General features: G+C 38.2%; 1 protein-coding gene and 2 long non-coding RNA genes across 3 annotated transcripts; all 3 read left to right on the forward strand.

Moving 5' to 3' along the window:
* The first annotated feature begins 543 nt into the window (after positions 1-543).
* On the forward strand, positions 544-1,560 carry zgc:194655 (uncharacterized protein LOC794380 homolog). Its single transcript, XM_067261720.1, has 2 exons — positions 544-775; positions 1,014-1,560. The coding sequence occupies exons 1-2, from the start codon at positions 631-633 to the stop codon at positions 1,142-1,144; spliced, it is 276 nt and encodes a 91-aa protein (XP_067117821.1). The 5' UTR covers positions 544-630; the 3' UTR covers positions 1,145-1,560.
* A 186-nt stretch (positions 1,561-1,746) lies between these two features.
* Positions 1,747-5,799, forward strand: LOC136967771 (uncharacterized). The gene is made up of 12 exons (XR_010879519.1): positions 1,747-1,806; positions 1,895-2,008; positions 2,191-2,287; positions 2,373-2,500; positions 2,714-2,787; positions 2,899-3,003; positions 3,185-3,280; positions 3,467-3,595; positions 3,701-3,829; positions 3,916-3,941; positions 4,025-4,059; positions 4,224-5,799. It is a non-coding gene; the product is annotated as an uncharacterized lncRNA (long non-coding RNA).
* A 446-nt stretch (positions 5,800-6,245) lies between these two features.
* LOC136967644 (uncharacterized) lies at positions 6,246-10,558 on the forward strand. Its single transcript, XR_010879509.1, has 11 exons — positions 6,246-6,404; positions 6,596-6,692; positions 6,817-6,923; positions 7,174-7,244; positions 7,348-7,464; positions 7,562-7,657; positions 7,755-7,883; positions 8,009-8,137; positions 8,294-8,316; positions 8,418-8,458; positions 8,533-10,558. It is a non-coding gene; the product is annotated as an uncharacterized lncRNA (long non-coding RNA).
* Positions 10,559-13,868: the final 3,310 nt, after the last annotated feature.

Genomic DNA, 13,868 nt, shown 5'->3' on the forward strand with positions numbered 1-13,868 from the left:
TAATGGGTGGCCTAATTTATTCCACAATATATCCTAATGGCTTGAGAAAGCCATTTTTCTCAAGCCATTAGGATATATTGTGGAATAAATGAAGCCACAATAGCTACACTGTTCAGCAAAAAAAATTATACAATGTATGGAAGGATACAGCAGGGGCGTAGACCTATATTTGTGTGTTTTATAGCCTATATATAAAATAAGCATCTTGTCTTTAATCAAAAGATCGTCTCCGTTTTCAATTTGAAGCAGTATCTACCTTACTGTAGGAAATCTCCCATTGCATCCTCTCTAGCTTCTTTGGCTAAAGATGGACGACAATGACGATGCATGCATTTTTTCACATGAGGTCTCCCCAGGCCCCCATGTTTCCCCTGATTTACAGTGAATTCACTTTTAAACATTAATGTAGGCTATGTAAGTATGGCCTGTAAACATGGAATGGAAAACATGGATTTGGGCAGAGAAGCCCGTCTGTCTGTTTCCCAATGTTTGTGTTTTGTCTTTCGATTCAATGAAAGTGAAAGTCTGAGCTCTCTCACAGCAACACCCTCTTTCTATTTAACATCTAAGTCTGTGGCTTCGAACTCAAGAACAAATACACCTCAGTGGTTCACGGGCAGAATTTGAGAAATGGGGAAAATCTACCAGGTCCAGGTGACTGGAATCAGAGGAGAGAAATTGACGATTGACCTGTGCAACACAGAAGAACAGATGAGCAGTATGACTGTGCTACAACTGAAACAGAAAATTGCTGACAGACTACCTGGGAACGCAGGTAAATTGCAGTTATGTTATGCATACCACTTGTTGATCAGTCAATACATTAGTTAACTTTAATGGGGGTGGGGGGGGGGGGACGACGACTGTAGGATAAGTTTGAAAGATGTTGTGGGCCTACGCCTTGGAACACAAGCCGAACTGACTAAGGATGATTTATTATTTATAATAGCCTACGGTGAGAAATTATAATGCAATTTGACATTTCAACTTAAATATTAAATGTATTTCTTCAGCGGACCATATGGAGTCTCTGCGGCTGATCTTCACAGACAAGCAGCTGGAGGACGAGTCCTTGATCAACTCCTATGGGATCCAGCACCTGTCTGTCATTCAACTTGTATTAAAGGTTCAAGGCGGGTTTTAAGCTTCAGAATTGGCGCAGAAAATCGCCAAGCATGGGCTTGTACTTCCACAGACCTGAATGCCTGTAACTAACACTCTTGCACTTTGAGTTTCATGTTGTTGCTTGTTGCAATGTAGCCTATGCTTCATGTTTTGGCTGCTCGCAATGTTTTTGGTATCTCGTTGTTATGATCAGTGACCTATGCTCTTTTGTAAAGCTCTCTCTTGGAAGTCGCTTTGGATAAAAGCGTCTGCTAAATGCATACATGTAAATGTAAAGTACAAATGTGTTATCACTGGTGAATGGGATAATCCTGTTGACGGAGGACACAAAATATGTGAGTGAATGAGGGGAAAGAGCAAAGAGCATTTGGTTTACACTTAACTCTAACTGTCAATGCTGTCAATGAAAATTAAAAATATGTTTTAAAAGCCAAACTTAACAACCGGATCCATTGGTCTCTCACCTTCACTAAAAATGTATTGTGGTACATTGTGTGTCCATTGCCGTAACGGCAGCATTAGAGGTGTCTGCAACCCTGCAACGAAACAAAAGTGAAAGGGATTAGAAAAGATAAGAATCTGGTTTGTTTGTCGTATCCTAGCCTCCTAGTTATCCGAGGTCCGGGTGTTCATACCACAAATTTACGACACGAGTCAATGGATCGAACAGAACACATTTCGGTAAGTTTGTCCCACGAGAAATATGTATCAAGGTAATCGTTTTCTGCAATTGTGGCTTATATATTTTACTGTCGGTTTTTTTCTCCAGACATGGAAAATAGCCGAGTTGGCCAATGTTCTGGAAATCAAAAAGATTCATCTGTTGTAGAAAACCTGCGTCAGAAACTGTCTGCAATAGGCCTACAAGACAGAGATGGATGTGGTATGTTGCTTAAATATGTCGATCAGCGATTTCGACTGCCTATTACACATTCAAAATTCCTGTAGGCCTACTAAAGAGGGGCCTATAGGTGTATTTTATTTACATTTATGCATTTAATATTTGTGTCTGAGAGATTTACAAATAGCTTTAAGTTTTCTAATTTATTGTTTTATTTTTTAAAGTTTACCATGGTTTGGTTAATCAAGGAAACACCTGTTATTTAAATAGTCTGCTTCAAGTTCTCTTTATGACCAAGACCTTCAGAGAGGCAGTGAAAAGGTTTGCATATTGAAATGTAGGTTCCTTTCAGAAAGTTCAAAACATGAATCTAGTTCAAGTAATGTAAACGTTTGTTCTCTATCAGTAGGCCTACCTCTGTTGTCTATCAAGACAAAAACACCTTTCATGAACACCTGAAAGAATTGTTTGAACGTTTGGAGACAGGGACCACCACAACAAATGCTGTCGCACAGGCATTAGGAATTAAAAATGGTGAGTTAACTTAAGATACAAAAGTGTAAGAAAGGCTGGTATTAGCCAATCGGAAACTGACCACTATAACTAGTCCCACCCACAGATGGTCTTAACGGATTTAGTCAATTAATGTTCTTAGACTAACAATGTTAAGTTTTGTTAAGTTAGCAAGATTCAAAACATATTTGTGTAGTGAACAATTGTTTCAGTAACAAGATATTCATCTCCTAGGTATATTTCAGCAATGTGATGCGGCAGATTATTTTGAGAAGATATTAAATAAGACTGATCCAAATTTGTCCCAGGTAGGTTCATGGCGTCATACTTTTTACTTAAATTTAATTTTGCATTTGAACCAAAAAGTAATTGATAAAAACTGTTAAGGTACATTTTACACAATATATTTTTGATCATAGATCTTCAGAGGAACTTCAAGACACACAACGAAATGCATGAAATGTTTTAAAACAATAGTGGAAGAAATTCCATTTTGGACTCTGCCCCTCTCAAACAACAATGTGGTAAGACGACCTCATTAAATGGCATTCAGTTAAGTCAATTGTAAACTGATCTGATTGTGTTCCTGAGAGGATACAGATTATGTACTGAACATTTTACTGCAATGCAGTTAGATCTACGTATATAATTATGTGTGATGTGTGGCGACAATGGCAATTCAATTAATGTATTTTTACTTTTCAGAAAGATGGCATTGATTTGTTTTTCAAACCTTCAACAGTTAGTGGGAAGGATCAAATATACTGTGAGAAGTGTGATGCAAAAAGAAATGCTTCCATTGTAAGTTTTTACATTGACCATGTTTGACCATGTCCATTCAATTCAATCACTGGTTTCATAAAAAAATACATATGACTATATATATATATATATATATGTGTGTGTGTGTGTGTGTGTACAACATATACACAGTACAAAAAATGTTCTGCCTTTCAGTCCATCTTCATGAATGCTTTTGTTAACTAGGAATGTCACTTGACACATCATCCTGAGGTTCTGACTTTACTCTTGAAGAGATTTGAGTTTAACAACCACACCTTGTCCTTTGTCAAAACGGATGGTTGGGTGGATGTCCCCCAAATATTGGAGATTGAGGTATTTATAAAGTCTCTTATGTCATTTTTTCCTAACCATATAAACTGAAACCTACAATATCAATTATATATTGTTTTTAAAGCATGTTTTTTTCTTATGAAATAGAGTTGTACATATGAGCTTTATGCAGTCCTGAACCATTTTGGAAGTCTTAAATTTGGACATTATACTGCTACCATAAAGTCATTCCAGGATGAACTTTGGTATGAGTTTGATGACACCAATGTCTTCACAGTAAGGACATTTTAAACCTTTAAACTATTACAATAGTGTATTCAATGTGATCTACAGACTAATGCAATACTCAAATTCTCTTTCAGATCAGCATACCGTCATTAGTTGAAAGGTATCTTCAACATTTTCCACATTTACTGTGTTTGTGTGTACAAAGGTTATTTTATTTTAATCAAATTGAACTTTGGTTTATAGGTACAAGAACGCTTATATGCTGATTTACAGAAAAGGTAAGTTAATATATTAATTGTATTAATGACTGGTGTCATTAACATAGAAAGGGAACATTGTTTTCCAGGCCTCAGTTATAGTCCCATTTGGCCCATAAAAATGTGTAACCACACAGATGCTACTTGCTTAATAATGATTGCTCATGTATTTATTTTTCATTTAGAAAAGGAAGAAGTTGGACAGAGAAAAGGAGATGACCAGCAGAGTTATGAGCAATTGTTGAGAGAGTATTCTATCAATGGCAAAAAAGGCCAATTGGTTATTAAAGTGTATGAAACAATTAAACCAGCAGGGTTGGATGTAGAAATAAAGGATGATGTTTCGACTACAGTCAAAACCAAGGTGGAGATGCAAAGTGTAACAGACTGTGTGATTAACAGGGGAATGGATTTGTCATCTTGTATATCTGCTTGTTCAGTTGACAAGTCTCAGCCCAGACAAGCCGATAGCCCAGTGACCAATACAAGGACAAGATGTACCTATCTGTCAGATACGACTTTAAAGAGTCGTGAGGAAAGGGTCTCAAAAAAAAGAAAATCGAGTTTAGGAGAAAAGAGCTATGCAGTGCTCAGGGGAAAAGGGGATGCCAGTGAAAGGGTGTGCGGAAAAGACACCAAAGGGACAGAAGACAGCAAAGAGCAAGGTGAAGGGTGCACAGATGCCAAAAAGAGACTGAAAAATAAGACTAAACAGGAAATGTGTGATAGAAGACAGAGAAGTCCTCTTTGTGTCTAATATGAACATTTCAATTTTTCTTCACAAAAACTGTCAAACCTTTCTGCATCTGTACTGTTAAGATTTGATCATGTTATATTTGTCAAATACAAACTGTTATATGTTATTTAACTGAAAATGATGTCCAAATAATATTTTTATATTTTGTTGGATTGTTATTTAAGATGCCTATACATGCAGTCAAAGTGCATCAAAGTGTGTCTGTATTAGTCATGCAAAAAGGAATAGAAATTGTATAGTTTTTTTAGTTCATTTAGTTACATAATTAAAATGTAAATTATCAACATTTAATTTCTAAACTTGGAGTTTATGTAATATACATGTACCCTACATGTGTGCATTTGTTTTAAGACATTATCAGTGAGGATATTTCAGGCAGAGCACAATTTTTTAAGCCTTTATCATTTGGTCGTACAAAACGCATAATCGAAAGCGAAAGTGACCATAGTGAATGTGTCGCGGGTCATAAGGTGTTGATGGAATAATTGGTCGAGGGAGTGTTGGGTTGGATTATGATTGTCAACGGGTGCCGACTCCCGAGGGGGGCGTGGTCGCTCGGTGAACAAGTCCAGAAAAGACGGACGCATGCTTTCATGGAAAGTGGACCTTAATTCCATTTATATTTTAGATAAATCATAATCGTAATTACTTATGCTTGTGTGGGATTGGGATGATTTAAACTCAGGAGAGGGTTTCACTAGAAAGGGGTAGGGATTGGGGTCGGAATAAATTCCAACTGTGGCCTGTGCGCATGACAGCGGTGCAGTGCAATATTCTAATCTTCTAGTGCAGTTAGTTTCTTAGTCTAGTCATTGGGTGTGTGTGACAGTTTGTGGTGCAATAGGAGAGTCTAATTGTGGCAGCACACTTTGTGGGCAGCAGGTGGCTAAGGGGTGCTAGGGCTTCTTTGGGCTGGTTCCATCCCAAACCCTGGTTCTTATGCCACACAGGGAACATTTGTGTATATTCTAGTGTTGTGTGCTCTCCTGACTTTTACCATACCAATGCCTTGTTATTATGAATTTTATATCAAATAAAGTATTGATTTTTGCTACTTCTGTGTGTCAATCTGAGTTGTTGGGGATTACATCGAGGGCCCAGTGTTGCGATAGAGAAGGTGGTTTATAATTTACATCTCAAAGCCTATAGCCTACCTCTCTACGCGACAAATATTGTTTTTTTCAGTTCTAATCAAAATATTTATAGTCACCTATAGGCTACTTTCATTTTCCGGAGTTATTTTACAGAAATGTTACATGTCGTTTTTTTGTAAGAGGGTTGACAGGATCTGTAATTTGAATGGCCTTCGCTTGCAGTCAAGACGGATCATACATTTAATACTAGGCTACTACTCACATCGACTGCGTTCCACGCCCACTTCAGTCGGCGAAGTGGCTAGATTACTTTCGTTTAGTCATTTGGTGCTGGAGTTGACTCAAGGGCTCTCAAAAGGAGCTTCGTGGCGGTCAGTGTGTCAAGGGAACAAGTTATACTTATCTTGATATAGGCCTAACTTAATTTTTAAAAAGATTACGAGGATTTGGATGTGATAGGGTTAGGGTTATGGATTCCAGCGAGGCTCATAGAAAAGGAGATGGCATCCATAAAGGTACGGCATTTGCTGCAACAAATACACTTTAAACACATAAAGTTGTTATAAAACGATGATCACAATAAACAAATCCTCTGAAAAAAAGTTTTTACAACATTAAGTAGGCTATATAAATGTATTTACAATTTCAAATGGAAAGTGATCGCCATAAATGGACCGTGGTAAAGAAAATGGTATGTTCATTTCAGAGTACCATGGTTTGAATAATCAAGGGGCCACCTGCTATTTAAACAGCGTGCTTCAAGTTCTTTTCATGACCAAGGACTTCAGAGAGGCTCTTGCCAGGTTCCCATACATTATTGTTTATTACCTTGAAAATACCTCCTCAGCATATTCATTTTAACAACAGCAATACTGTCCATGTTACCATGAAATGTAAGGAAACTGAGAATTTGTTTTCTCTTTGCAGACAGAATGAGGGAGATTTTGATGCTATGCTGAAAACACTATTTGGGGAATTGAGAAGTAGCAAGGTTGGCACGCAGGGTATATCATCAAAACTGGGAATTGAAAATGGTAATGAGAATAATAAAAAAGTTTTGTGATCAGATTAATAGAATTGATATTTGAATATGCGTATAATTAAGACTTTCATATTATATACTAAGTTTTTATTAATGACACAACGAAAAAAGCATTTGCAATTGAGACATAATGGCTGATCTCACAATTTATCTCTAACCAAAATCTCTAATTTAGGTCTAAATTATGTGTCCCACGTGTGTTGATGTAATGCAGCTGCTTTTGCTTTTGTTTTGGCCCCCAGTGTTTGAGCAAAGGGATGCTGCAGAGTATTTTGAGAAGATACTAACTTTGGTCAATCCAGAAGTGTCAAAGGTACTGTATATACATTTCCTACAGGTACATTTGAAGTGAAAATAATATACAAAATGGACTCAATCAACAAGTGGTCTTGAATTTGTTGTATTTTGTCATGTAGATCTTCAAAGGAGGTCTGAGCCATGAAACAACATGCTCAATGGGCCATACAACCAAGAATGAAGGTCACTTTTGGAGTCTACCTCTGTCACTGGAAAAGCCTTGCACCAACAGTGTGGTAAGATAAACATTTTATACCTAATAGGGAGCATTAGTCTTATGAGGGCCAAGCTACAACTTAAGATTTTGAAAACGTTTTTGTCTTTGATTTTCAGATGGATGGCTATGCAAGTTTTTTCGCGAAGACTGATGTCAATGAAGAAAATAGGATTTACTGTGATCGATGTGATGACAAAGTAGATGCTACCACTGTGAGTTAGGATTTAAGATGTTCATAATCACTTTGATTGTTGTAATGCATTTTTGTTGTTTTTAATTACTTTTATACATTTTGTGATGTTTGTGTAGGAATGCAAAATGAAACGTTACCCAGAGAGTTTGACTCTGCTCCTCAAAAGATTTGAGTTTGACTACAACCGAATGTCATATGTCAAAAACAATTGTTATGTGGACATAGACTCCAAATTACAGACAGCGGTATTTACAATATTTTTAATCATAAATTATAACTAAATACTAAATACAACAGCATGCATATCAAATTAAAGTGTCCGCCCTATTATTTTTATACAATACGTTTATAATTTGATAATGTCAAACAGGATCCTACATATGAACTATATGCAGTAGTGGACCATTTTGGAAGTTTAAGTAGTGGGCACTACACTGCTACTGTCAAGTCCTTTGAAAATCAGTGTTGGTATACGTTTGATGATACACAAGTCCGTCAGGTGAGGAGATTCATGTACAGTAATAGATTTTTTCCGTCATTAGTGCTAGATTTGTTATAAAATATAATCATAATTTCAAAGTATGTTTCAATCGTAGTAAAGTATGCAAAGTATGTTTCAATTCATGAGTAAAAAAAAAAAACTTTTACATTACAGGCTAATGAACCCTTTCCAGAACGGTATGTTGTTTTTGCGTATCACCATTTGGGTGGTTGAAACTTTGTTTTCTGTGACAACTTACAATGCCTACAGTAACTTTACCTGTCTTTGATCATTATAGTTTTAGCTCCTTGAGTGCCTACCTGCTCATGTATAAGAAAGGTAAGGCGACAGTTGCTTTAAAAAATATATTTTTAATTATTGATGCTACAATACATTTTTCTTTCTTTACTTAGACGGGAAGAAGGTCAAATCAACAATCAAAAGGTCAACAATCAAAAGAAAAAGAGAACAGGATGAAGATGAAGAACAACGAAAAAAAGAAAGACAAGAGTGTGAAGGAAACACAGGAAAGGAAGGAGATAAAGAAATGGAAAGACATGGCAGCAGAGAGAAGGAAAATGGAGACGATTGTAATATTCCAGTAGGAGGAGGAGAGGCAGGTGATGGAGAGACAGAAAAGGAGGAAGGAGTTCCTTCTATTGAAGGACAGGAGGCAGGTGATGGAAAGGAGGAAGGAGTTCCTACTATTGAAGGAGGACAGGAGGCAGATGATGGAAAGAGAGAAAGAGATAAGATAAGTGGAGAGCGAGGCAAAGAAAATGTGGCAGGTGATGGAAAGAGAGAAAGAGATGACAAGATAAGTGAAGAACAAGGCAAAGAAAATGAAGATGACAGTAATATTCCAGTAAGAGAAGGAGTGGTAGGCGAGGGAGAAAGAGAAAACGGAGTTCATAGTATTGAAGAAGGAGGAGGGGAGGCAGGTGATGGAAAGAGAGAAAGAGATGACAAGATAAGTGAAGAACAAGGCAAAGAAAATGAAGATGACAGAAATATTCCAGTAACAGAAGGAGTGGTAGGTGAGGGAGAGAGAGAAAAGGTGGGAGGAGTTCCTACTTTTGAAGGAGGACAGGAGGCAGATGATGGAAAGAGAGAAAGAGATAAGATAAGTGGAGAGGAATGCAAAGAAAAACTGACAGGTGATGCAGAGAGAGAAGAAGTAGGATCAGCACAGGATAAACAGCAGGAGAAAACAAACGAATGGGAGGAAAAGAGGTTAGAAGAGACAGATTATGTAAAAAGAGGAAATGAGAATGAAACAGAGGGTGGGGATCAGGAACCAGATAGACAGGTAGGTGAGGGAGGAGGAAAGGATGTAGATGCTAGTAATGTAGATGAAAGTATGGCACGGGTACAGTATGGAGAGAGAGAGGAAAAAATACAGGCAGGCGATAGAGATGAAGAAACTGATGAAAAGGTAGGTGATGGAAGGACAGGAAATGATGGAGATGTTGTTAATGTAGAAGAAAAAGGAAGAGAGGGAGACAAAGTAGAAAAAGAAAATATGACAGAGGCTGAAAAACTCAAACAAAATGAAATAGATGATGGAGAAATGGACGGACATGTGTCCAATGAGGAGAAAGAAAATGAAGATGACAGTAATATTCCAGTAAGAGAAGGAGTGGTAGGCGAGGGAGAGAGAGAAAACGGAGTTCATAGTATTGAAGAAGGAGGAGGGGAGGCAGGTGATGGAAAGAGAGAAAGAGATGACAAGATAAGTGAAGAACAAGGGAAAGAAAATGAGGTAGGGGGTGGGGATAGAGAAGAAGTACGAGATGTACATAATAAAGAGCCAGAACAAAAGAAGGAATGGGGTGGGGAAAGGGGAGAAGAGGTAGGCAGTAGAAAAAGAGAAAATAAAAATAAGATAGATGATGGGATGGATAGAAATTTACGTTTTGCAAGGAGAGAAAATTTTGTGGGTGTGACTAATGTTAAAGAAAAAGGTGGGGAGATATATAGTGGAGAGAGAGAAAAAGAGACAGGGGATGGAGATAAAGAGATGGGTGGAGAAGTAGGTGATGGAAAGACCGGAAAAGATGAAGATGTTGTCAACTGGATAGATGATGGGGATCAGGAAATCAATGGAGACGTAGCTTATGTTAGAGGAAATTATGTCGCAGTGGTGACAGATGTTGAAGAAAGAGGAGGAGAAATTGGTGATGGAAAGACAGAGGAAGAAAAAGAGATGGGCAATGTATACAAACAAAAAGAACAGGATGATGATAAAGAACAACCGCAAAAAGGCAGAAAAAGTCAAGCTAGTTGTGATAAAGAGAAAATAAATGATCATGTCAGTAAACATGATGAAGATAGTCACATAATAGGGCAGGAAAGAGAAATGACGAGAGGGGCTCATGGGAAAAAAGAGAAGCGCAGCTCTCGTTTATTTAATTGTATAAGACTCAGTAGAAAAGGTAAATATGGAGACAAGTCCAGTAAGAAGGGTAAGCTGGCACCAGATTCTGTACAGAGGTCACGAAGAAGACACGCAGTGTCACTATGGCTGTCAAAATTTCGAATATTCCCTAAAAAAAAAAAAGCTTAAAAAAAACTATATTCGTATATATTCACATTTCTGGTTGCGCATTAGGCACGTCAATAACAGGAAAAATTAATACAACGAGACAAAACTACTTGTAATTTATTTAAGTTTAAACATATTTAACAACATATTACCTACACAAAAATAAGTAAATTAACTAATGGCCAAGACCGCAGACCTTGGCCTCTCGCTCGCACACACGCGCTCTTTCTTTCTCTTTCTCTCTCTTTCTCTCTCTCTCTCTCTCTCTCTCTCTCTCTCTCTCTCACTCTCCCGCACCGTAAATAAGACAATGAAAAGGGTAAAGCTTCAGGAATGTTGTCTCTTAGTTTGCTGTAATATTGCAGTGATTCATATAGAAAATAGGCCTGGAATTATGATATGAATGCTTTCAAGAGTAAACACTTTCAACTGTTTGTAATGTTGTGTTCAGTCACTATTTGTAAAGAACTATGTCATAGATGGTTAGTCACTGCAACAAAGATAATTGACTGGAAGTTGTAGGTCTTCCATCTTTGTTTAAAATATAAATAAAATATGTCCACGCTGTTTGGTTCTGTGTATTATTTATTTTTAAATAATACAAGAAGCAGGGAGGGGGTCAATAAGCAGAAAAACAACAGACTGCAGTGTGGCAGTTCCAGTCTGACCATAACACCACACCAGTGATAGTTGACTGTGACAAGGGTAACACAAGATTTTCTTGCAGGTGCTTGATCCACTGTTCCTTCTTTCTCTTCCATCTTCATAACCTCATGACTTCAGTAAAAAAATGCAAAGTTAGGTATGAGGAACTGTTAGGTTAAAGATGTTTACCTGGAAACTCAGGCAAGGGCGTTGCACTTCTAGTAAACCAAAACATCACAAGGAAGTGAACTGCACGAGGAAATTATTCCAATTCATGTGTGTAATCATGTATTTTATGCTTTCCGACAGATATTCCTACACTACATTAAATATTTTATATTTTCTTTCCCCTAGTCATTCTATAATTTACCAGAACTTGACCCCTGACCTCAGTGTGACCCCTATCGATCCCTCTGCCATCCCTGGGGTCAGAGGTACAGAGCCTACAGTGTCTGTGGTCCTGGGGGTCAGAGGTACAGAGCCTACAGTGTCTGTGGTCCTGGGGGTCAGAGGTACAGAGCCTACAGTGTCTGTGGTCCTGGGGGTCAGAGGTACAGAGCCTACAGTGGCTGTGGTCCCTGGGGTCAGAGGTACAGAGTCTACAGTGTCTGTGGTCCTGGGGGTCAGAGGTACAGAGCCTACAGTGTCTGTGGTCAGAGGTACAGAGCTTACAGTGTCTGTGGTGTCTGGGGTCAGAGGTACAGAGTCTACAGTGTCTGTGGTCCTGGGGGTCAGAGGTACAGAGCCTACAGTGGCTGTGGTTCCTGGGGTCAGAGGTACAGAGCCTACAGTGTCTGTGGTCCCTGGGGTCAGAGGTACAGAGTCTACAGTGTCTGTGGTGTCTGGGGTCAGAGGTACAGAGCCTACAGTGTCTGTGGTGTCTGGGGTCAGAGGTACAGAGTCTACAGTGTCTGTGGTCCTGGGGGTCACAACTGCACTCTCCCTCCTGGCTGCTGTCATGGCCGCCTACAGGAAGTACCGCTCCTCCAGAGTCCACGCTGCCCTACAGGCCCCCAGTGCAGTGCAGTTGCATTCAGCCCAGAGTCTTTCTACACATTGCTGATGGACACTGGGTGGACATTACGGTTCTGAAAAGTTACAATGAGATTGTACTAAGCTATGTGATGACAATGAACATTCTGTGGCACACTTTCAAAAGCACAGTGTCTTTCTTTAACGCACACACATACTCATCCATTACCCTCCAGTTACAGTAAACAGCAAAAGCCTGGATCGTTTCCGTTTCCGTTCTTGACAGTTTGACCTGTTGACATAAGATGACAAAGATAAAGTCTGCTAAATGACTAAATGTAAATGTAAGAAGGATTTTGTCAGGAAAGCAAGGTGTGAATTACGAGAATAGAAGAGTGGGTGATTGTGTAAAAAATGTAAAAGTGTGAGGTGGGAGGGGGTCGTGTGAGACTAAATGGAAGCAGTCCAGCTCTACTGGTTGCTTTTCTGTCGTTAAATGTAAAAGATGCAGTGAAAAGGGTCAATCTGTTTATGTACATTTAACCCATTGAAAGTTGCAAGAACACAGATGTGGCACTATAATAATTTGTCATGATGTATCTATTATTTATTTAGAAAAGAAAGAAGTTGGATGGACAAAAGAAGAGAACGACGGCCAGCAGAAGAGCGATGAGCATTTTTCTTGTAAACAAAAGTATAGTATTGAAGGACAAGAAGGCCCATTGATTTTTTTGGTGTATGAGGATTTATTTTTTCCATGATGTTAAACATTACATAATCTGAGAGTAAGGTTAATTGGGCAATCAAAGTTCTGTTTTCATTAGAATAAAAAGTGCATTGGTATTTTATGTAATTTAGTCACATATTTAATGTACAGGATCAACTTTTTTATCTCACTAATAATGCCATGATTTTGGACACGATTTGGTGCACTAGTATATCTACAATTCCAAATCTGTGTTACCGACATCATCGTGGGCACTGTTCCCTATCTATAAATATGCATGTGTTCAAGACATTGATGTACTGTATGTATAATTAAACTTCATATTATTACTTGTGAATAATTGATGAATATAATAGTAATGGTGTGCCTATAAAATGTCACACTTTTAGATATTAAACACACCATGGTAATGTAGGCTATCAGTTTAGGTACTAGATTTATAAGTATTAGACGATCAGCTGATTAGAGAGAGAGTTAAGATACACCTCGACAAGAAAAACTACCAGTTACACAGTGGTGGTTGCAAAGTCTCTCTTAGGGCATGAAGGTCAGAGGATGACATTTATAGCAAATAGAGAAAAATAAAGATGACATACAGCAGATGTTTGTTATACACTTATGGTTACTACATCATAGACCAGACAGCCACAGTATTTTAGGAAAGCTTACCATACTCTAGACTCCTAGAAGTTAGATCTGAAAGGTACTCTTGGCCCCAGTTCAGTCAAGACACTCACGTTATTTGATTTGAGCATTTATTGATAACCATGGACATGGAAATAGGTTTGACTTTGGCAAAGTGGATGTATCTAAGGGAAGCACTCCCTGCCTCTAGCATTAGCAAGCAACATACATAGAAT

The sequence above is a fragment of the Osmerus mordax genome, chromosome 23 (genome assembly GCF_038355195.1).
Source record: "Osmerus mordax isolate fOsmMor3 chromosome 23, fOsmMor3.pri, whole genome shotgun sequence".
NCBI lineage: Eukaryota > Metazoa > Chordata > Actinopteri > Osmeriformes > Osmeridae > Osmerus > Osmerus mordax.